General features: G+C 32.7%; 2 protein-coding genes across 6 annotated transcripts; both read left to right on the top strand.

Annotated features, from left to right (window-relative positions):
* Positions 1-378: 378 nt before the first annotated feature.
* On the top strand, positions 379-25998 carry LOC132741749 (integrin beta-like protein 1). 5 transcript variants are annotated; one of them, XM_060730006.1, is made up of 7 exons: positions 380-535; positions 1776-1943; positions 4130-4237; positions 16465-16569; positions 17012-17113; positions 17338-17418; positions 18511-18657. In XM_060730006.1, the coding sequence occupies exons 1-7, from the start codon at positions 505-507 to the stop codon at positions 18612-18614; spliced, it is 699 nt and encodes a 232-aa protein (XP_060585989.1). In that variant the 5' UTR covers positions 380-504; the 3' UTR covers positions 18615-18657. The 5 variants fall into 5 exon arrangements, with proteins under 5 accessions (XP_060585992.1, XP_060585990.1, XP_060585989.1 ...); XM_060730009.1 differs by lacking the exons at positions 16465-16569; positions 17012-17113; positions 17338-17418; positions 18511-18657 and adding exons at positions 5197-5301; positions 25030-25110; positions 25846-25998 and having other exon boundaries at positions 379-535; XM_060730007.1 differs by lacking the exons at positions 16465-16569; positions 17012-17113; positions 17338-17418 and adding exons at positions 5197-5301; positions 5543-5626 and having other exon boundaries at positions 379-535.
* LOC132741750 (uncharacterized) lies at positions 22301-24850 on the top strand. Its single transcript, XM_060730011.1, has 4 exons — positions 22301-22406; positions 23098-23220; positions 24023-24133; positions 24762-24850. The coding sequence occupies exons 1-4, from the start codon at positions 22376-22378 to the stop codon at positions 24833-24835; spliced, it is 339 nt and encodes a 112-aa protein (XP_060585994.1). The 5' UTR covers positions 22301-22375; the 3' UTR covers positions 24836-24850.

Below are 25998 nucleotides of genomic sequence, written 5' to 3'. Positions count from 1 at the left end.
ATAAAATGTATTTTCAGAAGTGATGATTATTCGGGCTAATGACCGGAAACATAATTATTTCCAAAATGAGGCCATGGATTAATACGGGATGTTGCATTCGATCCACATTATCTCTCAAACAGAGCTGGTCATTTTAATTCTTTTTTTCTTTTGTTCTAGTGTTCTTAGTGCTCTTGAAGGATCTCAACTTTTCTCAATAACGAAACTCTTTAGTCACGACAACTTGTTTATTCTAATTGAAACGTCTTACTGTTTCATTTATTTTACACAGCATTTTATGTCAAATCGTGCCGTGAACTACATTTCTTAAGATCACATTGAGATCAGACTTCATATCATGATTACAAGTCAATCACGATTTTCACTCACAGCTTCGTAAATCTGCCTTACATAGATAAAGAAATTTAGACAGATGTGACTTCCCATCTGCCAGTGACCTTATAAAGGCAGATTTCTAGTTAGGGTTCTCATTGTCGGTTTTGTATCACAAGTTTGACAACAAATATGCAACTTTTGATCGCAGTTTGTATGGTGGGTAAGTAATTTAAAACACTTTTCGACCGTAGACTGTTTTTTCCACAATGACTTCCGGTAAATTTACGGGCTATCTGCCAAACTCTTCCGGAACTTACCAGTCAGGTAACATGTATGCTGCGTCATAAACAAATAACAGAATATATGAAGGATATTGAAATTGGATTTGAAATTTTTGTTTTAATATCGATGTGAAAAGACAAAACAATATCAAGATAATGCTGACAAAAAAGAAATATATCTGGAATTATGTCACGATTCATTTTATATGTTTGTTGATGATATTTTAGTAAGAATAGTAGTAGTGATATCGTATCGAAATTTTATAGGTTTTTTTCTCTCCTTATGTCCCGACACTCTGGGCTAAGTTAACGTTTTGGACGGCAAAGATTTTTGGTTAAAAGTACCTTTCACAAAAGTAAGAAAGGTCTTTTCATGGCATAACGCGGCCAATATTCTAGTTAGGCAAAAATAAAGCACTAACAATAAGTCAACAAGTGGGGAAACTGGCTTTATTCCATCCATATTTCTGCTTTTTTAGCAAACAGCAACAACAATTTATAGATATACTTTACACAATAAAAGTGTATGCTCGCAAGTATCCTTGTTAACACTACTTTAATTGTTTTAAATCTTACATATTACCGTATATCAGATATTCACGCGAAAATAAGAATAAAAATAGCCCCAATGAGGTAAAAAAAGCATTAAAAAACGCAATGCTTTAAAAAAATTCTTACATAGATCAAATTGGTACTTAAAACGGAAAAAAAAAATAAAAAAATACAATGGTTGATAAAGAAAAGTAATCATAATTTCATTGAAAAAGGTTATACTGGTTATTTGTTTTCCTTTCTTAAAGACCTATCAAGCACAGGGAATGCCTGTGCTTTCCTTCAAAAGAAAAGACAATTACATTCTGTATATTTTGTCATTTAATGGATTGGATATTCTTTTTACCTGAGACATTTGCCGAATTACTAGGTTTAAATTATACTTAAATAAGCACATGCATCTTTATCTTAAAATGTAATTCATGCACTTTTTTATGAGGTAACGACTGTTTTTAGTAGTGTTTAGTTCTTCAATTTGGAATAATTTGACGTTAGTAACAGAATGCACAAATAAGTTTAAAGATTTTGAGAAATAGAATAATAGAATTAATGGGACCTAATGAACCTTAATTAAAACTATTCAGACCTTGAACTTGAAATTCTACTCTACTGATTTTTTTAAAACAGCTTTTGCCGCAGCCGTAAATCATCACCCTGGTGGTGATCCCCATCCACCAAACCATCACCCTGATGTTGAATGTCACCAAAACAGTGATTGCACCGACCCATGTGCGGATGCTACTGAAAGCCGAGTTTGCCTTAACCACAAATGTGAATGCCAAGCTACACCCATTGGTAAGCGTTTTTCTTATATCAGACAACTGTTAGTATGTAGTAAATGAAATTACGTAATGCGACATGAACTTACATAATTATATTGTATTTCACAATACTGCACGTTTGTAACGTCATTTTTCATTGGATAATCGTGACGTATACATAGTTTTATATACCCGACTGTTGTCAATTTTTGAAGAAATCTCACTTTTTCCTCTCCAAAAAAGATGCTTGCTGTATCATAATTATATTCGTTATAGATATTTCTGACAGGTTATATTGTCGAATATAAACGGCTCGGGTTATATTTTGAAACAACCGTTTATATAGGACCATATAACCTGTCAACAATATTTGAGCCGCGTCTTGCCAAAACCAACATAGTGGGTTTGCGACCAGCATGGATCCAGACAAGCCTGCACTTCCGCGCAGTCTGATCAGGATCCATGCTGTTTGCTTATCAACTCTTTTACAAGTAGAGAAACTGATAGCGAACAGCATGGATCCTGATCAGGCTGCGTGGATCCATGCTGGTCGCAAACCATTTTATTTTGGTTTTGTCATGACGCGGTTCATTTATAACTAATAATATATATACACACCCGCTATGTTATTTATTCTTAATTGACAAACGCTGGAGTTAATAGAAAAAATTCTTAATCAGGTCTCCAGCGGCTCCGATTTTATCAACCGTTTAAATATAGGGTCACGAAACCTGTCAAAACCTTTTATTTTATAAGAGATCCCGAGAAACCGACTTGTGCATAAAGACTGTTTTTTTTAAAATGTATATGGGCTGACGAGAAAAGGCTGATGATTTTATCAATTTACATATTGCATGAGTATAAAAGTATCAAAAAAACTTTATAAGAATGAACGTTTAACATGTTCTTGTTATGTAAAACAAACTTAAAACCCGTAAATATTTGAAGAAGAATTGTGTGGACTGGTGGTCACCCTTCGTTAATCCTCTAAAATAGAGCACATTCTATCATAAATTTATTGTTGTTGGTGATGTTGGTTGTTTTAACTCTTCATTACGACAGTAAACCACTTTGAATTCATTAGACCACTGTTCAGCCAGGCAAACTGTCAATATGTTTTGATAGTACTCACCGTGGATATCCAGTAACGCAGGAATATGCAAATAACGTAAAATTAACACCAACGCTATTGCCAAAATGAAGAACACAGTATAAGTAAACGAACCAAAATATTTTATTATGAATAAAATTTTAAGAAATGAATAAGCGCATACGGCTGCTCCGACATTATTCTTTAACCAGCATTACACTATTTTTCAGTAATATGTTTACTTCTTTAGATCATTAGTGAGAAAGACAACCTGATCGCCGTTTTGAAGGTGACTTTTGTGTTTCGTCAAATAAATATGTACATTTAACACTTTTAAAACATGTTTGCACTTCATATTCCATATACCTTAGACATTTGTCAAACTATAGGTGTCGTGTAACAATACAAGGAAGCTGGTAAAATAAGAAATAGCTACTTTTAATGAGATAACCGCCGTTGCTTCAGTGCTTCATTTACGTATTCGGCGTTACCTCGTAAAAAGGTCTCAGTTACGTTTTATCTGCTAAATTAAGTGTAATACTTGTATGACACGAGTAGATTGGAAAATGTCTAAGTTACATCGAATATACAAAATTATAAAGTAATATGTACGTTATTGTAGTTAAAATTATCAAGGAAAAAAAATCGCCATCAGTACGCTAGTCAGGTCGTCATTTTCACGAATAATCTTGAAAAATAATAATTTTCATTGAAATATTTTTGATGAGGTTTAAAGTATAAGGTCTCAGCATCCGTATGTGCTTATTCATTTCTTTCATTATGGTGTACAATACAACTACTAGTAGTCCATTTACATATCGCAGTGCTCGTTTTAGCCACTAAATTTCACAATTCTGCGTTTCTTTTGCACAATTCCTGCGTTATTTGCACAATTCTGCGTTACTGGATATACACGGTGGTGCTAGTGCCTTCACTTCGCAAGGAACTGACAACTTCTGTACATGCCAGAGCAGAGGTACAGTGGGAATGACCGTATTGAGCATTTCATGATCAATCACAGCGAAAGTTACCTTCACCGTCCGGGAATCGAACCATGGTTGACCGATACCCATTGAGCTAGCCAAGCTTATTGTATCAGATGCTATTAATTTAACACATATTATCAACAGTGAAGCGTGCACATTGCAATCCCCACGACTGTGTTTGCCCAGAAGGTCAAAATGGAGTATGCAATTCGCAAGGTCATTGTGAGTGTGGAAGCCATGGAAAACGTGCTGGTATGTAAGACTTCGTCTTATTTTGATTTACGAAAGTGCATTCCATACCATTAAAATTACAAAAGACATTTTCATACGTTTGCTACATTTTGAATCATTCAAAATGTCAAATTCATCGAGCATTTCACTAAATTACCTCTATATATTGAAGAATATTACATAAATGTTTTCAATATGTTTATAGCATTTATTTTAGTTTTGAAAACAACTAAATAACTCATCCTTAATTCGTTATGTACGTCATCGATTTTAAGTATAATTTAAAGATATATACAAATTACTTTAAATTCATTTATAAAAAATACATACTTGTCGATTTTAAATAAGTATAAACAAAGTGTTGCAATTGGAAAATAAATTTAGAATGTTTTGACACCTATGACAAAGCCTCGAAAGTGCAAAAAATTTTCTACGTTTTCGGAGATGGGTATGTGGATAAGTTCGGAGCTTCCGGTCATCCTATGAAACAGCAATTGTTCTCTATTTAAAGTTTACTGTAACTTAAATTGTTATTTTATGTGTAGCACATTGCAACCCCAAGGACTGTTCTTTTCGTGTTTTAAATCTTGCTAACTTTCAGAAATTCAAAATATTTAGAGCACTTTGAAAAGGAATGACTTACGAAACCGAATATCTGTCAAGGTTTATCATTTTCTCACCGGTGAAATACATTTTTATACACCATTCGTTTCATTGACAAAAAGCACGCACTATTTTTGTTTTAAATGTTTTAAATCTATTAAAGTATCGTTTACAAATAGAACCGTGAAAATGAATTACCGAATGCAAGCGAGGTTAATGTTTTCTCGGTGAAACAAATTTACAATATATGTTTAAAATGATACTTAATATCAAGAATGCTGTTTGGCGCGTGATGTAGATCGGTAAAATTTTAATTTCTTAAACAATTTATGTATGTTCAACATTAGTATATATAAATATAACTTCGAAATGTCTAGGTTGCCATCCCCACGACTGTCAAAACAGCTGTCCAGTTGGTCAAAACGGAATTTGCAATTCCCAAGGCCATTGCGAATGTGGGGACCATGTAGGCAAACGTGCCAGTAAGTAACACTTTTTATTATTTATTTCATTTGTTTCAATTCCCCTCATTTCCCTTACCTTGTTTTATGTTGGCCTTCGTCTATCAGAAGATAATGGGTTTTCTTGTATAATGTATACTTAAGAATAGTAACAAAAATAATATCTTATATCGATAAAAACTGCTTGCTACCACAAAATGTATGTACAAAACGAAATTAATTAAAATTTGGTAATCTGAGCTCAATCTTTTTCTTCCCGTAGCCGCCTGCACGGCAGCAACAGTAGCCACTGACTGTACTTGTGATAAGGGTACTGCAGTCTGTAACGAACATGGACACTGTCATTGTAAGTATCATTAATATATGTTGACAAAAGAGAATACTTACGGAAACGTTTAAAGGCCTCCAATAAGTTAGACGATGATGTGTAAGAATGACAAAAATATGGTCTGGGCTATGTGAATAAAATGAATTGATTTGTTTTAAAACGTTTCCGATAATAATAAACCAAATTCACCACTTAACTTCGTCTCAATGCACGGTGCCTTGTCGCTAGCAATATATTCTACTTCGTCTTGATGCATAGTGTCTTGTCGCTAACAAAAAAAAATTAAAGCAAATAGACGACCAACCATATTCACTTAAAGTCTTGTTTTTGTCATTTTGCTTGCGAAACACGGAGCGCGACAAGACGAAAACAATTGAGATGTGTCACGACAAAACCAGCATAGTGCGTTTGCGACCAGCATGGATCCAGACCAGTCTACGCATCCGTGCAGCCTTATCTAGATCCATGCTTTTCGCTTAACAACAAGTAGAGAAACTGATAGCGAACAGCATGGATCCTGATCAGACTGCGCGGATGCGCAGGCTGGTCTGGATCCATGCTGGTCGCAAACCCATTATGTTGGTTTTGTCGTGACGCGGCTCAATTGAATTTGGCGCGATGTCATCAGTATGCTTCGATTGTAACCTCGCTAGTCACATTTTCTTGTATCTTTACCTTATTCGTTTTTGTGTCCGTATGAATTCAAAAGTTAAACGTATACAATATATATAATGTACCAAATACGTATTGTGTGCGTGATGTTATCTATCGAATGTATAACATTGTCGACTCTGCCTAGACCTATAAATACACATTACAAAAACACAAATTATTTGGAATAATAAGTGTTTAGTTGTGAATACATGTTACTGCAACGTTATACTCTAGTATTGCACTATATGTAGAAAATTCTGATAGTATATAGATATATACATGTGTATAGTTAGTTAGTATATATATAGAGAGTTCTTCATGTTTTTCTGGAAAAAGCCCAACTTTTCTCTTTTTTTAACGAAATTTCTCTTTTTAGGGTTATTTATAGGCACTGTTCACTAAAATTTTAAAAGATTAAAAAAAATTTTTAAAACTTTAATTTTTAATGCAAGATTTGTTTACTACTAGATTTTTATTTGCTTTTTTAGGTTAACGAGTGTATGGGCAGCCCCTGGCCCGGGTCCCCCCCACCCCATTGCCATGGTGCCCCACGTTCCGGGGCCATTACGGGACATCCCCAAATGTCATTGTTAAACCCACCCATAATTTTAATTTTCATTTAAAAAAAATTAATAAATTTTTTGCATTTCCCATTAATTATTTTTGGGTATTTAAATTTTAAATTTTTTTATCCATTAAATTTTTTTAAGCTATTTTTTAACCTTTTTAACATAGTTAATTTCGAAAATAAAAACCCACCAAAAAGAAAATATATGATTAAAGGGAAAAGCAGACAAAGGGAAAACAAAAAAGCGTATAGGATCGATTTGACGAAAACGAAATATTTCAATATGTCTTACGTTCCCATCACCGGATAAATTAACCTATTATCTATTTTAAGCATTATAAATAATAAAATATTATTGAATGTAAATACTCAATGCATGCTTACGATAACATGTTCTACTGGCAATACTTATAGTTGTACGGATTCAGTAGTGTAGGACAAAAGCCCCCCCCCCCCCCCCCCCACCCCACCCATGTAAAAATGACAAGGTGGACGGACGAAAGCCCCTCCCCCATGAAATTTAAATTTACACATGATAGACATGATTGTCCGTATCCCCGGATTCAGTCATTATGCAATCCTGGAACTTTCATTACGCTTGTTGATAGTGATATCATTTTTGCTAGAAATTACAACAGTTCAATGCAGCACTGTGTTATACATGTATTTCAACATTCCGCGTATTTTGGGTAATTTTTACCTTAATAACATTCCATAAAATATAAATTTTAAAAAAAAAAGGCACAAGGGACATTTACCCTTAAAACCGGTGCTAAGGGGGGCGTGGACCCTTAAAATTTGCACTTTTCCAAAATAAACCCTCCAAACCCAAAAAAGACCCCCCCAACATTTTTTAAATTTTGTTGAGTTTTGGGTCTTTCCCTTTAAGGGGGCTCTGGTTTTTTTCTATTTTTGTTGGGGTTTTTCCCATGCATACGAAGGAATCAAAATTCTTGCATTATTTGAAATTTTTTTTTTTGAACTTACTTTTCAAACCCCCGATGTATTTTTTCAAGTGGGCTTTTTTGTTTAGGATAAAAAATTAATGGGGTAATTTTAATTTTAGAAAATTGTTTCTGCTGAACTTGGACTACCCATTAAATTTCAGAAAAAGAAATAATTTCAAACAAAAACAAGATTGAACTTTGATTACGGGGCTTACCACCCATTACCGTGGACTATTAAAAACCTAACAAAAAGGACCATGTTTTGATGGACACCACCCTGTTGATTACAGTTTATTTGTTGGATTTAAGAACTAATTTTCCAAAAAAACGTACCATAACGTAAAAATGAATAAATTAAAAAAAAACCTGAAAAACAAAAATCAAAAAGGAATTTATTTTTTAGCTCACCTGTCACAAAGTGACAGGGTTTGAGCTTTTTGCTGATCGCTTTTTCGTCCGGCGTCCTGTCCCGTCATCCGTCCGTCCCCAATATACTTTTTCTTTAAATGACATCTCCTCATAAACCCACTGAGCCAATTTCATCCAAACTTCACAGGAATGTTCCTTTGGTGGTCACCTTTAAAAATTGTTCAAAGAATTTAATTCCATGCAGAACTCTGGTTGCCATGGCTTTAAACATCTTCTTCTAAAAAAACCCAAAGAGCTAGAGCTAAGATATTTGGCCCTATATGCATATAGTAAAAACTTAAAAAATCTTCTTCTAAAAAACCCAAAGAGCTAAGGCTAAGATATTTGGCATGAAACATGTTCTAATGGATGTCTACCAAGTTTGTTCAAATAAAAGCCCTGGGGTCAAAATTGGCCCCGCCCCAGGGGGTCATTGATTTTCTTTTAAAGAACCCAACGAGCTAGAGCTAAGATATTTAGCATGAAACATCTTCTTATGGGTGTCTACCAAGTTTGTTCAAATAAAAGCACTGAGGTCAAAATTGGCCCCGCCCCGGGGTCATTTATTTTCCTTATAGGGGTATTTGCCAAAAAAATTAAAAAAAATTTTTCTTTTGAAAAAAACCAAATAGCTAGAGTTTAGATACTAAAACATGAAACAATTTTTCTAAATTTTATTTTCTTTCAAAGTTTTTTTTTCAAAATTAAAAAAACCCGGGTTTTAAAATTTTGCCCAGTCAGGGGGGGGGGGTTTATTTTCCCTTTTTCCCTTTTATGTTTTTATACAAAAAATTTAAAAAAATTCCTTTGAAAAAAAATCAAATTAAGGGGTAAGGTTAAATATAAAGCCAAAGAAAAACATTTTTCTAGTGAGTGTTTTACAAAAAGTTTTGGTTTTTAAAAAAAAAAAAGCCCGGGGTCAAAATTGGCCCCCCCTTCGGCTTTACCAAATTTATTTTCCTTTTTTAAAGTGTTTTAGCCATTTTAAAAAAAGTTTTTCTTGGGAAAAAAAAAAAGGGGAAAAAAGGGTAGGGGGTTTTTGGGTATTAAAACATTTTGGGAAAAATTTCTTTGTTAAGTATCACCAAAAAATTGGGTTTAAAATTTAAAAGGGCCCTTTTTGGGGCAAAACTGGGCCCCGCCCCAAAGGTGTGTCATTGTTTTTAATATATGTTTTAAAGAAAAAAAATTGCCCAGCTAGACCTTGGATTAAGGAAAGGGAAAATACCCTTTTTAATGGGTTTTCTACCCAAGGGTTTTTTCAAAAAAAACCCCGGGGTTAAAATGGCCCCTGCTCCGGGGGGGCCCATATAAAGGTGAGCGACCCTTTAGGGCCCTCTTGGCCCTCCTTTTTTTTCTTTAAGGGGTTCGGCGTTTATGAATATTTAAAGTTGAAAATTAAACACCAAAGGGTAAAGGAAATATGGTGTTTTTAAAAAAAGGGAAATCGGAAAAATAAAAAAATGGGAAAATGCCCCCTAATTTAAAACGCAATTGAAATATAAAGTTCCTATAGCAAAGGCTGTTAAATCTGGTTAAAACTAGGAATTCAGTTGGGTTTCTTATATAAGGGCCTTAGTCCTCTAGTATTGACATATCCTTACCTGTATCAGCATAAAGTACTTACAGTCAATCATTTGTGTAATTCTGTGTCCTGACAATTTAGTAATAAATATTATATAGATCGTACTGAACGTATTGAACACATAAAATCAACAACTTTTTTTTTCACACGGTGGACATCAAACTTTTCAGAGCATTCATGAAAGATAATCGAAAGTCTTCTTCATACACAAGCTAAATTTTCACTGTGCTGAAACTAAAATGAATTTGAGATATTAATCCCTTACCCCACCACCCAAAGAAAATAATAATAATAATAATGATAATAATATTAATAATTATGATGATGATGATGATGATGATGATGATGATGATGATGATTGTTGTTGTTGATAATAATAATAATAATAATAATAATTAATAATAATAATAATAATAAAAGTAATAATAATAATAATAATAATAATAATAATAAATTAATAATAAATAATAATAATTTTTATTATAAATAATAATAATAATAATAATGATAATAATAGTAGTAATAATAATAATAATAATAATAATAATAATAATAATATTTATAATGATAATAATGTAATAATGATGATGATAATAATGATTATGATAATAATAATGATGGTGATGATGATGATGATGATAATTATAATACATTTGTAGAAATAAAAATAAAAAAAATAAAAGAAAAACAACAACAACAACAACAACAACAACAACAAAGAAAAACAACACTCCAGATATAGACGTAAATATATCAGTAAATTACCATAAATCACGGAAAACATTTTCTGAGTTTTTTTAATTGTCGATTTATTTAAATGAACAGAAAATAACAGTAAATTATATATAAAATATTATTAGGTCAATATATACGAATGTTAAATCATGTGTTAGATTGTCCCGAAACATGAAACTATCAGAATTTTTTGACGTCACTGTGGGCTTAAAGCAAGGGGAACCACTCTCCCCATTACTTTTTATTTTGTTCATAAATGATATAAAGTCTTGATTTTAACCTGTTAACTGAAAAAGACTTAGATATGTTGAGTATGTATATGTTACTTTTTGCTGATGATATAGCTCTTTTTACCACTAGTCCTGATAGTCTTCAAGCACAACTAAACGTGGTTCAAAATTATTCTACAAAATGGGGTCTTAAGATTAATGTTAAAAAGACAAAAAATTGTATTTTTGAGAAAAGAAAACAACTGTGTAATTATGTTTGGACAATAAATGAAGAAATTGTAGAAGTTGTTGATAATTTTACTTATCTTGGTGTAAATTTTACTTATACAGGTAATTTGAAAAATTCTGTTAAAAATTTATCAGATCAAGCTCTCAAGGCTTATAATTCACTATTACAATTGTTTAATAGAGTGAACTTAGATATTAAAACTAAACTAGCTCTTTTTGATTCTATGGTTGTACCAATAATTTTGTATTGCTCTGATGTATGGGGAATTTATGATTTTAAGGAGGTAGATAAACTTCATATCAAATTTTGTAAAATTGTTTTAGGTGTGAAACAACAAACAACTCCAAATGCTGCGGTTTTTTGGCGAGCTAGGAAGGTACCCTCTCTCTGTTATTAGTAAAGAGAGATCATTACAATACTGGCTAAAAAATAATGAATAATCAAAATTCACCAATGTATAAATTATATATTGAACAATGTAACACAAATAACAATAATTCATGGGCATCTAAGATTAAAACATTAGTAGATGATTTAGGATGTAGTTTTATTTATTTAACTTCCTGGGTCAATTACAACTTTGCACCTATTTTTAAAGCAGAGGTTACGAGATCAATATGTACAAAAATGGCATGAATGTATAGAAAGACATGTCCAAATTGGAATATTATAGATTGTATAAACAATGTTTTGGTTTTGAAAAATATTTGGAATGTATTAATATAGATAAATTTAGAAAATGCATGACATGCTTTAGATTAAGTTCTCATAGTTTAGAAATTGAGGTTGGTAGATATCAAGGTATGCATAGAAATGAACGAATCTGTAAAGCTTGTAATACAAATTTAGTTGAATCGGAATATCACTTTTTGTTAACGTGCCCTATATATATTCTGAAAAAGAAGAACAAAAAAATTTTAGGTAATTGTTCATGGGCCTAGTAGGCAAAATTTTTTCAAACATTATGTCCTGTAAGAGTAAGAATAAGTTATATAAAAACTGCCCAAATATTTGTATGAAGCATTTCAAATAAGGAAAAGATTTGTCGATGTAGAAGCTGCTTCTTAATTAGCATTATATAATTACACTTCACTATACTGTATATGTATGACAATTTGTGTAGGTTGTATGTATATTTATTATGTACTAGCACTGTATTATGTACTGATTTATATGTTTATGTTGTCTTGGCCATATTCTTCACTTTGCAAATGTTAAATTGGCCAAAGGCATGTTATTATGCCGATTTGCTGAATAAACTGAAACTGAAACTGAAGTAAAAAATCTACTTATATCACAATAAAAGAATACAATTATGACTAGCTAAATAAACAAAAATGGGAGGTCATATTGTTCAATTCAATACTACAGTACATGTATTTTACATTGTTACAAATGGGAGAGGAAACGGAAAATGAAAATTATTAATTATCTAAATTTAAATATAATGATTTCACAAAATAATGATAGTTTTAGTAGAATTCAATGTCAAAAGTATACCCCATTTTCAAAAGGAGATAACTAAAACGCTGTACTTAGGCATTGCTGTATGCGATATTTTCCCTTTTAAATGTTCGAGAATGTACCAGATAAATCTTATTTCACACTATGACCTTTGTTCTAGAAGTATCTTGTTACATATATATTAAAGTGTTCTATAAATTTTGTCATATTTCTATGTTTACAGAAAGTTTAGAATTATAAATTTTGTCACGTTAACTTAAGTATACATATTTTACCTGCCGAAATTGTCACCGCAAAGCAGAATTTAAACAGAATCAGTTTTCAAGGTAATGTAAATATATTCATCTTTTTTATTGTAATTTCTTAATTTAATTAATGATGGTAGGTACAAAAAAGGTGGATGCTTAATCTGGGACATACGACAATTTATGTCCAAGATTTTATTCTATGTCAAAACTTTTTAAAACGGAATGCGAGAAAAGTCGATTTGGACTTCGGTTGAAAATGACCGTATTTGTTTTTCATAAAAATAATTGTTTAAACTATTTATAAACTAAATAAACCATTAGATTTACAACTATTGAATTAATATAAGTGTTAACAAGATTTACCAAGATGGCACTGGTCAAAATTAGCTCTATTCACGTACATCGGCGTAGTATGCGGCTATTCCTTTTTTCAGTTCGGTTAGATAATGAATATTATTGACCGTTGAAAATTCTGCCAGTTATCCGCCATTTATTGCACAATTCTGCGAATCGTGCGTTATTTTCACATTCCGGCGTTACTGTGGATATACACGGTGTACGCGAAAATACAATTCACAATCGCACAATTAACAAGGAAATTCCTTTGACACAATTGAAATATTAACTCAACTTTGTAGAGAGACCACATGTGAAGCTGTGACATTATTAATTTTGCCCATCGTCAGCGATTGACCTTTATTTCTGAAAAGGATTTTGCAGCAAGATCAATTGGTTTGGTTCACATTTTAATTGCTCTTAGTACTAAATCGTTGTCAGAATTTACGTTTCTAATAGCATAGCTCACTGCTTGGTGAAGTGTTGGTCAAATTGACATTAAAAACTAGATCCGATGTTGATGAAACTGCACGAAATTTTGATTTTGAAAAAAAGATTTTAATTTTGAAAAATAAAAAAATAGAAATAAAACTGAGTACGTTGTCTGATCCGCAGTAATAGTCGGTAGTCCTTGTCTAAGTGATAGAGAAAATTAATTAGACAAAAAACCAACCAACCAACCAACGAACCGGCCGACCGACCAACCAACCAACCAACCAACTCGCACACACGCACGCACGCACACAGAAACTCAAGCAACAACAACAACAACAACAACAACTAAACACCCCAAAAAAACCCATAAAACATAACAACAACAAACAAAAACAACATATGACTAACCGAACTATTTTAGGAAACTGCAATACTGAAAATTTTCCTATTGACGTACTTATACTTGTATATTGATATTTATTGAATATTAAATCAACAACAACAACATGACAAAAACAACAACAACAACAACAAACATCCTCCCCCCAAAAATATAAAACAAAAAACAAACCAACAACAACAAAACAACAACCAACAACAAAACAAGAACAAAAACAAGAACAAACACAAACAAACAATCAATCAAGAAATTTCCCAAAATAACTATTACTCATATTCCAAAGGGAGATGAGTAATACGCTATTTTTAGCAGTACTGTATTGAATTTTCTCCCTTACAGTAGAGAACATTCGAGTTGTATTCGACATTTTGTGGCATTTGTAGAATGTTCCACCAAATAACTATTACTCATATTCCAAAGGGAGATGAGTAATACGCTATTTTTAGCAGTACTGTATTGAATTTTCTCCCTTACAGTAGAGAACATTCGAGTGTATTCGACATTTTGTGGCATTTGTAGAATGTTCTAGGTATTTTTTATACTTATACTTTTCAAATATTGCATACTTTTTCTTACTTGTAACCTGATACAGATAAAGATATGGAGTATAAAAGTATCAAAAAACTTGTACTTGTAAAACAAACTTAAAACTAGTAAATATTTGGAGAAGAATTGTGTGGACTGGTGGCCATCCTTCGTTAATCCTCTAAAATATGGCTCATTCTATCATAAATTTATTGTTGTTGGTGATGTTGGTTGATTTAACTCTTGATTACGACAGTAAGCAACTTTGAATTCATTAGACCACTGTTCAGCCAAGCAAACTGTCAATATTTTTGATAGTACTCACCGTGGATATCCAGTAACGCAGGAATATGCAAATAACGTAAAATTAACACCGAATCTGTGCAACGCTATTGCCAAAATGAAGAACACAGTATAAGTAAACGAACCAAAATATTTTATTATAAATAAAATTTTAAGAAATGAATAAGCGCATACGGCTGCTCCGACAATATTCTTTAACCAGCATTACACTATTTTTCAGTAATATGTTTACTTCTTTAGATCATTAGTGAGAAAGACAACCTGATCGCCGTTTTGAAGGTGACTTTTGTGTTTCGTCAAATAAATATGTACATTTAACACTTTTAAAACATGTTTGCACTTCATATTCCATATACCTTAGACATTTGTCAAACTATATGTGTCGTGTAACAATACAAGGAAGCTGGTAAAATAAGAAATAGCTACTTTTAATGAGATAACCGCCGTTGCTTCAGTGCTTCATTTACGTATTCGGCGTTATCTCGTAAAAAGGTCTCAGTTACGTTTTATCTGCTAAATTAAGTGTAATACTTGTATGATACGAGTAGATTGGAAAATGTCTAAGTTACATCGAATATACAAAATTATAAAGTAATATGTACGTTATTGTAGTTAAAATTATCAAGGAAACTAAAAATCGCCATCAGTACGCTAGTCAGGTCGTCATTTTCACGAATAATCTTGAAAAATAATAATTTTCATTGAAATATTTTTGATGAGGTTTAAAGTATAAGGTCACAGCAACAGTATGCGCTTATTCATTTTTTTCCATTATGGTGTGCATTAAAAATACTGGTCCATTTACATATCGCGGTGCTCGTTTTAGCCACTAAATTTCATAATTCTGCGTTACGTTTGCACAATTCCTGTGTTATTTGCACAATCCTGCGTTACTGGATATACACGGTGATACTAGTGCCTTCACTTAGCAAGGAACTGATAACTTCTGTACAGGCCACAGCAGAGGTAAAGCGAATGACCGTATTGAGCATTTCATGATCAATCACAGCAAAAGTTACCTGCACCGTCTGGGAATCGAACCATGGTCGACTGATACCCATTGATCTAACCAAGTTTATTGTATCAGATATTAAATTTTACACATATTATCAACAGTGAAGCGTGCGAATTGCAATCCCCACGACTGTGTTTGCCCAGAAGGTCAAAATGGAGTATGCAATTCGCAAGGTCATTGTGAGTGTGGAAGCCATGGAAAACGTGCTCGTAAGCTCTTACTAGAACATGTTCATACCTTTATTTTTACAAAAATATAGGTTCATACGTTTGATATATTTTTAATCATTCAAAATGTCCAGTTCATCACGAATTGTAAAGTTGATTTTGCTAAGTTAACCCTTTTGTATTGAAGATGATTGCAAAAATGTTTGCAATATGATTATAGCATTTTAATTTGTTTTGAACAGAACTAAAAACTCATTCTCTATTCGTTATTTACGTCTTCGATTATATGTCAATTTAAGACTTTAACAAAATTACATATAATTAAAGACTTAGGTAAAGTTTAAGACTTAAACAAATTACTTCTCATCCATTTACTAAATCACATACTTTTAGATTTAAATAAATGTAGAAAAAATTGTTGCAATTTGAAAATAAATTGAGATTGTTTTAGCAGTTATGACACAGCTTCGAAAGTGCGAAAGGTTTTCTAAGCTATCGGAGATGATCTAAGTATGTGAATAAGTTCGGAGCTTCCGGTCATCCTATGAAACAGCACATGTTCTTTATTTAATGTTAACTGTATGTAATATTGTTATTTTATATGTAGCACATTGCAACCCCAAGGACTGTTCTTGTCCAGACGGTCAAAACGCCATATGCAATTCCCAAGGCCATTGCGAGTGTGGGGACCATGTAGTAGGCAAGCGTGCTGGTAAGTTACATTATTCACATTGTTTTGATTAATTAAGCACAAACTCTTCTTAATATGTCACAAATCTATCTAACTTTCAGAAATTCAAAATACATAGAGCACTTTGAAAATGAATGACTTACGAAACCGAATATTAGTCAAGGTGTATCGTAAACACATTTTTAAACATTATTCGTTTCATTGACAAAGCACATGCGCTATTTTTGTTATGTTTTAAATCTTCAAAAGTATCAATTTCATATAGAACCGTGGAAATAAATAACCGAATGGAAGCGAGGTTAATGTTTCCCCGGTGAAACAAATTTACAATATATGTTTAAAATGATATTTAATATCAAGAATGCTGTTTGGCGTGTGATGTAGATCGGTAAAATTTTAATTTCTTAAACAATTTATGTATGTTCAACATTAGTATATATAAATATAACTTCAAAATGTCTAGGTTGCCATCCCCACGACTGTGACGCCAGCTGTCCAGTTGGTCAAAACGGAGTTTGCAATTCCCAAGATAAATGCGAATGTGGAAGCCATGGCAAACGTGCCAGTAAGTAACACTTTTTTATTTATTTCATTTGTTTCTTTAACCTTAACTTGTGTAATGTTGGCTTTTATCTATCAGAAGATAATGGGTTTTCTTGTATATTGTATACTTTAGAATAGTAACAAAAATATATCTTATATTAATATAAACTGCTACCACAAAATGTATGTACAAAACGAAATTAATTAAAATTTAGTAATCGGAGCTAAATCTTTTTCTCCCCATAGCCTGCACGGCAGCAACAGTAGCCACTGACTGTACTTGTGACAAGGGTACTGCAGTCTGTAACGAACATGGACACTGTCATTGTAAGTACCATTAATATATGTTGACAAAAGAGAATAATTACGGAAACGTTTAAAGGCCTCCAATAAGTTAGACGATGATGTGTAAGAATGACAAAAATATGGTCTGGGCTATGTGAATAAAATGAATTGATTTGTTTTAAAACGTTTCCGATAATAATAAACCAAATTAACCACTTAACTTCGTCTTAATGCACGGTGCCTTGTCGCTAGCAATATATTCTACTTCGTCTTGATGCATAGTGTCTTGTCGCTAACAAAAAGAAAATTAAAGCAAATAGACGACCAACCATATTCACTTAAAGTCTTGTTTTTGTCATTTTGCTTGCGAAACACGGAGCGCGACAAGACGAAAATAATTGAGACGCGTCACGACAAAACCAACATAGTGCGTTTGCGACCAGCATGGATCCAGACCAGCCTACGCATCCGCGCAGCCTTATCTAGATCCATGCTTTTCGCTTACCAACAAGTAGAGAAACTGATAGCGAACAGCATGGATCCTGATCAGACTGCGCGGATGCGCAGGCTGGTCTGGATCCATGCTGGTTGCAAACCCATTTTGTTGGTTTTGTCGTGACGCGGCTCAATTGAATTTGGCGCGATGTCATCAGTATGCTTCGATCGTAACCTCGCTAGTCACATTTTCTTGTGCCTTTTACCTTATTCGTTTTTGTGTCCGTGTGAATTCAAAAGTTAAACGTATACAACCAAAATACGTATTGTGTGCGTGATGTTATCTATCGAAAGTATAACATTGTCGACTCTGCCTAGACCTATACCTAAACATTACAAAACCACAAGTTATTTGAAATAATAAGTGTTTAGATGTGAATACATGTTACCGCAACGTTATACTCTAGTATTGCACTACATGGAGAAAATTCTGATAGTATTTAGATATATACATGTATATAGTTAGTTAGTATATAGACAGTTCTTCATGTTTTTCTGGAGAAGACACATTCTCTATTTTTACGTACTCTCTTTTTAGGTACTTGATCATGCACTGTTCACTAAATATATAAAGATTAAAGAAATATTAAACTTAATTTTATGCAAGACTGATACTACTAGATTTTACTTATATTTTAGGTAACGAGTGTATGGCAGACGCTGACTGTCCCGCCACGCATTGCCATGGTGACCACGTTCCAGCATGTGACGGACATCACAAATGTCATTGTAAACACCCATAATAATTTCATTTACAAAAAATAATAAATTCTGCTTTTCATTACATATATTTGTATTTGTTTATCTTATCTATCATTCTTTTAGACTATATTTAACCATTTAACAGTAGTATGTTGTATAAAAACACCATGTTAGAAATATGATTGATTTAGAAAACGAGACAAAAGAAAAACAAAAATGCACAGGATCGACTTGACAAAAAGAAACATTTCAATATCTTTCACGTTCCCATAACGTTCCATAAGATGTATTTGAATCGACGTACACTTTGTTTATTATTACATAATTTAATTTTGGTCATTAACAGAACCAAAATGACAATACCTGACCTAGATGTATAGCCCTTTAGCATAAAATATTTGAACGTCAAATATTGTTTTTACTGCACAGTTATCATGTGCAAATGGAACAACTTTGTCCTGTGATAACGGTTCGGACGAATGACTGGATGACGTCCATTTTGAGGTTCACATTTTCATACTACGGTATTAACATTCCAAACTCGTCTTCTTATTCTATGAGAGTAAACTACCCAAATAGCTAAGACGGATATGTCGCTTTACCAACATGCATGCAATGATGGGGAAAAAGGCGACTGCAAATTAACGGCGGACGAGAAAAAAAAAATCCACCCCGAGTTATTCTGCTTGTGCCAAATCTTGATATTGACTGTATATTTATCATTCGTTAGTTATACTTAAGCACCTTGCTACAAAATCAAATTTAAACATTTAAACATTTAATAAAAAAGTCTTTGAGGTTTGAGGCAACACATCTGGACCTTTGTGTCTTTAAAAAATGAAAGTTACTTTTGTGTAACAATATAATTAATTTGATGAAAACACTATTTATTTAAATTACTATCTCTAGTCCACTTGATCGACCATTCAAATTACTATCTCTAGTCCACTTGATTGACCTATTGAGTATTAAATTATCATATCAAAAACAAAACACATGGCTTTGACTAGTAGGGTTCGAAACAAGACTTCTGATTGACGGACAGACCCATTGACCACCAAGCCATCGCTCCCCTGTGAAATCAACGACATAATGAGGTACAGTCGTCGTGATTTACAGAAACGTTAAAGGGCCTTCAATAAGTGAGACCATGATGTGTAAGTCGACTGATTTAATTCTATTTAAATAGACGTTTTATCATTGTATTCACAAAGATTAAAAAGAACGTTTATTTCACCAAACCTGAAAAAAGCGTTAAAGGGCGTGTATATCGGGTAATGGGTTGAGGCGAAAAGGTATGTTTTTGTCTTTTGTAAAACATGTGTATTTTTGACAAGAATTCTCCTAGAGAAAATTTGACTAAGAATGACAAAAAATGATCTAGTCCTTGTAAATGAAATGAATTTATTTGTGTTAAAATATCTGATCAAATCGAACAAAAATCAGTCGTTTTAACCTCATGATCGCCAAATGGAGGCACTTTAACGTTTCCGTAGATATTATTAAAAGTTAACAAAATAAAGCGACGTCTGTTGCTGTAAATGCTATAAGTCAAATTTTGATTACTTTCTAGAATCTTTTCTTAACCCTGAATATACATTGCTGGACGTTAAGTAATATGACAATTAATAAGTTTTGACAAAAAGAAGTTACATGTACATTGACTAAAGTATCATGAGAAAAGAAGAAGAAAAAATAAAGCAAAAATAATAAAATATGCTAGCAAAGGGTTATCAACTTCTCAATATCTATTGAGATGGTAGATATAAACTGGGCTTTGTTAAATTATAGAAATTTTCTTCATTCGCACTCTTAATTAATCATTTGACATAGTTAACACTAAGAAGTCCACTTTTAGACCTTCGTGGCATGGATAAATAAAATTTTCCACAAACACATAGTAGCTCTCCATATACATTGAGTAAGTAACCAAAATATATTCAACCTATCTTTAGTCCCTTTAGACTACTTGCTAAATTTATGAAATGGTTTTGCCCAGCTGTGAACTTGGAACAGGTCATTGAAAGACTGAGAGATTGCTATTAGATATTAATGTATTTGTACAACTGGTCACTCTGTATGGGTGTGAGCATGCTCTGTACTGGTGGCATCTTTTAGGGTCATAAGTCCTGTTAGATGCCTAGCATAAGCTCTAAGATTATTATTTCTTAATTGTTCCTATACAAGTTAACATATAACAAGAAACCCATATGAGTGGGGTAACATTTATTTAACTTTAGCAGAGGACAATAAGGTTATACATGTAGTATATTTGAAATAATTACAAGTTACGATAAAATACATTGACTAGGGTAAAAAAACTTGATTATATTCGCCGATAAAAGGCGTAAAACATGTGTAATAATTCAGTACCATTATATATAAAATCACATTTTCCGGCCTTACCGCGAAGCACTATTCACGTACATCGGCGTTACTTGATGAAAACGGTTTGAATCACATTTTATCAGCTTATTTTCAATTTTCTATGTCACTAGAAGTTTAGTGAACATTACTTGCCTACCGAAAATTGAAATTATACGGTATCATATGCATTGTTGTACTAATAAGAGTCGATAAAAGCCACAGTCACGATCAAAAAGGTGGTCAAGCCATCATTTTCACGAATGATCTTGAAAAGTAAGAAATTTCGTGATGAAAGATAAAGAATGATGTCTTCGCTGCCGTATGGGCCTATTCCTTTTTTCAGTTCGGTTAAACAAAAAATATATTTGCCAGCTTATTTATCGCGTTTGAAATCTTGTCAAGTATCCGCCATTTATTGCACAATTCTGTGTTACTTATTGCACGAATTGTGCGTTATATTCACATTCCTGTGTTACTGGATATACACTGTGTATTAAGGTTCAATATTGTTGATTAAGTTTAAAGTTACACTGACATCTTTTAAAAAAAAGTCAAATAGAGGGCAACATTACAGCTTAAATGATGAGGGAAGAAATCAGGTACCACTCTATGTATTATTTCAGGCACGGATGGGCACCTGAGTAGAACCACAGACGTATCAATAAGCTCCCTGGATACTTCTTAATTGGTATCTGTGTTCGCAGTTTCAAATATGCATATTAATTGTTTAATTCCTTTTACATTTTCTATATTTCGTTTTGTTAGGACTTTGATTCGAATCTTGTGAAATGTCTTAATCAAAATCAGATACCACGATTGAAAAATGTTACCCATAAAAGTTTTTTTTAAGTTACATACAGTATATTGTATTTTGTTATATCACACGCATACTTTTCTGTTGACTACAATATAATGCTTTTAAATGATAATCATTTTTGTATCATTCATGTTTCTTTTTAAATTTTGAAATGAAATTCCACTGTAGTTGCCTGTATATCACGTTTATGAACGACAATAGAGATGTCGAATTGAATTCTACATTCAAATGAGTGCAAAATTAATAATAACACCAAGACTACATTTGAGCCGCGCCATGACAAAACCAACATAATGGGTTTGCAACCAGCATGGATCAAGACCAGCCTGCGCATCCGCGCAGTCTGATCAGGATCCATGCTGTTCGCTATCAGTTTCTCTACTTGTTATAGAGTTGTAAGCGAACAGCATAGATCCTGATCAGACTGCGCGGATGCGCAGGCTGGTCTGGATCCATGCTGGTCACAAACCCATTATATTGGTTTTGTCGTGACGCGGCTCATTTCTTTTCGCCTACATAGATAAGATAACATAATATATGTATATCTTCACATAAAGCTATACATTTATAAAAACAGAGACCAACAAGTTTGCTCCATTCCTTTGACTGGCTACAAGAATGAGGGTATTGATTTTAATTTGTTTGTTTGGTAAGTATTTGTTTGTTTCGTAACTAATTTTTGTTTGGTAAGTATTTTTTGTTTGGTAACTATTTTTTGTTTGGTTAGTATTTTTGTTTGGTAAGTATTTGTTGGTTTTGTAACAATTGTTTGGTAAGCATATGTTGGTTTGGTAAGGAGCATGTAAAGTGCGTCAGAAAAAACCGAACTATATCACAGGAATTACTTGTTCATTAAAACCAGACTTCGGTTGAAAATGACCGTATTTGTTTTTCAAAAAGAAAAAAAATATGTTTAAACGGTTTGTAAACTAAATTAACCATTAGATTTACAACTATTGAATTAATATAAGTGTTTACGAAATTTATCAAGATGGCACTGGTCAATGTTAGCAGCTGTATATCCGCCAGCTTTTTAAATTGACGTTATCGAGTGATCATATATTAGTCAATACTTGGCATGGTTAATGGTTTCATTCCAAAAGTATCCCTCTTTAAATAGGTAGGTTAATAATATATCTCAGTTAATGTACACGTTCGTGTTATTTTCCCAACCTGCACGCATTGAACTCGTTTTAAGCCGGATTACCAAGATATTCCTGTTTCTAAATTGTGTGGATGCGCCGTAAAAGCAAACAAAACAAGATATATTCAAAGTGTTTATTTGCAACCGATTAACGGATGTGTTAACGCTTACAAAATTATAATTTTATATTTATAAGGTTTTGTTGCGGCCCAACTTCGCCTACAATGTGTTCAAGACAGCGACTGCCCTAGATGTAACTCTCATACGCATAGGCATGTCTGCATCGATTTTATGTGCAAATGTGTTTCCATACACAGTGGTAAGCAGTTTTTTATACTGCAGAATCTTTTCATATTACTTTGACAGAAAATTATATTTGAATTATAAAATGACGTATTTCATTAACACTAAACATTGTTTTCACTGAAATTTCGGGTCGTAGGTGACTGTTCATTTCAAATCAACATCCTGCTGGTTCGAATCCCGCCAAGAGATTTCGATACTTTCATATGGGGAAGTTATCCAGCTACCATATCGGACGTCGGTGGTTCTACTCATGTTACCGTTTGTGCGTGAAATAATGCACGGAGGTTCACCTGAGGTCTTCCTTCACAAGTTAAGCTGGGAAGTCGCCATATGACTTTAAAAGTGTTGATGCGACCTAAAACTTAACACATTAAGTTAATGTTTTCATTGAAATTGAGTATATATCAGCTTTTTCTACTTTTCATGAATATCTTTATATGGACTGGTGGTCATCCTTTGAAATAGGGCCCGTTTTAAATTAAATTTATTGGTGTTGGTGATGGTCGTTGTTTATATTCCAAATCACGGCAGAAAGCCACTTTGAATACACAAGAGCACACTTCAGCTACGGCATCGTTATTGGGCAGACTGTCAAGCAGTTTAGTAGTACTAGGTGCCTTAACTTCGCAAGCAACTGATAACTTCTGTACATGCCAGAGAAGAGGTACAGTGCGAATGATAGTAGAAAGCATTTCATGATCAATCACAGCCTTTCCTTCACAATCCGGGAATCGAACCCTGGTCGCCCGATACCCATTGAGCTAACCAAGTTTAATTTATCAGATGCTATTATTTTTTTCACACATTATCAACAGTGAAGCGTGCTGCACATTGCAATCCCCACGACTGTGTTTGCCCAGAAGGTCAAAACGGAATATGCAATTCGCAAGGTCATTGCGAGTGTGGAAGTCATGGAAAACGTGCTGGTATGTAAGGCTTCGTCTTATTTTGATATACAAAATTACATGTCCATACGTTTAAATTTACAAAAGAACATGTTCAAACGTTTGATACATTTTGAAGCATTCAAAATGTCAAATTCATCGAGCATTTCACTAAATTACCTTTTTATATTGAAGAATATTGCATAAATGTTTGCAATATGTTTATAGCATTTATTTTAGTTTTGAAAACAACTAAATAACTCATCCTGTATTCTTTATGTACGTCATCGATTTTAAGTATAATTTAAAGATATAAACAAATTACAATTTAAAGATATAAACAAATTACAATTTAAAGATATAAACAAGTTACAATTTAAAGATATAAACAAATTACAATTTAAAGATATAAACAAATTACTTCTCATTCATTTATAAAAATTACATACTTTTGGATTTTAAATAAATGTAGACAAAATGTTGCAATTTGCAAATAAATTGAGAATGTTTTGACACCTATGACAAAGCCTCGAAAGTGCAAAAGATTTTCTACGTTTTTGGAGATGGGTCAAAGTAAGTGAATAAGTTCGGAGCTTCCGGTCATCCTATAAAACAGCACATGTTCTCTATTTAAAGTTTACTGTAACTTAAATTGTTATTTTATGTGTAGCACATTGCAACCCCAAGGACTGTTTTTGTCCTGTTTTAAATCTTTCTAACTTTCAAAAAATTCAAAATACATAGATCACTTTGAAAATGAATGACTTACGAACCCGAATATTAGTCATGTTTTATCGTTTTCTTTCCGGTAAAATACATTTTTATACACCATTCGTTTCATTGACAATTAACACGCACTATTTTTTGTATGTTTTAAATTTTTAAAAGTATCAATTTAATATAGAACCGTGAGCTAAATCTTTTTTTCCCAGTAACAGCCTGCACAGCAGCAACAGTAGCCACTGACTGTACTTGTGACAAGGGTACTGCAGTCTGTAACGAACATGGACACTGTCATTGTAAGTACCATTAATATATGTTGACAAAAGAGAATAATTACGGAAACGTTTAAAGGCCTCCAATAAGTTAGATGATGATGTGTAGGAATGACAAAAATATGGTCTAGACTTTGTGAATAAAATTACCAAGCAATTTGAGATTTTTATTAGTAAAATCAGAATGTCTTCTCACCCTTTACTTATTCATACTGGCAGGTTTGGAAATAATAGGTTACCTAGGAACGAACGTTATTGCGTTTATTGTAACATGCACGATTTGGAAGACTAATACAATTTTATTATCATTTGTCCATGTTATGTTGAGCTTAGAAAAACATATATTAAACCTTATTACTACGTTAGACCTAGCGTTCATAAGTTTTAAGATCTTTTAAATTCAACTAACAAGTTACTTTTGAAAAATCTAGCTTTGTATATTAAAAATGCATTATCTCTTAGAACTACATTTACTTATAATCAATTATAGTTCATCTTCATATGATAATTGATATGTAATGTAAATATTTCACTGTGACAATTATGCATTTTGTATAATATTTGTATATGTGATGACAAGTCATGAATAAAATTGTTGTTCTGTTCTGTTCTGTTCTGGAGAAGACACATTCTCTATTTTTACGTACTGTCTTTTTAGGTACTTGATCATGCACTGTTCACTTAATATATAAAGATTAATAAGTATTAAACTTAATTTAATGCTAGACTGATATAAAATAGATTTTACTTATATTTTAGGTAACGAGTGTATGGCAGACGCTGACTGTCCCGCCACCCATTGCCATGGCGACCACGTTCCAGCATGTGATGCACATCACAAATGTCATTGTAAACGCCCATAATAATTTCATTTACAAAAAACAAAAACACAATAAATTCTGCTTTTCATTG

This window comes from Ruditapes philippinarum, unplaced genomic scaffold (genome assembly GCF_026571515.1).
Source record: "Ruditapes philippinarum isolate M1 unplaced genomic scaffold, ASM2657151v2 ctg1455_1_1_1_1, whole genome shotgun sequence".
NCBI lineage: Eukaryota > Metazoa > Mollusca > Bivalvia > Venerida > Veneridae > Ruditapes > Ruditapes philippinarum.
Note: the sequence above shows the minus strand (reverse complement) of the source record. Positions and strands in the feature narration are given on the sequence as shown.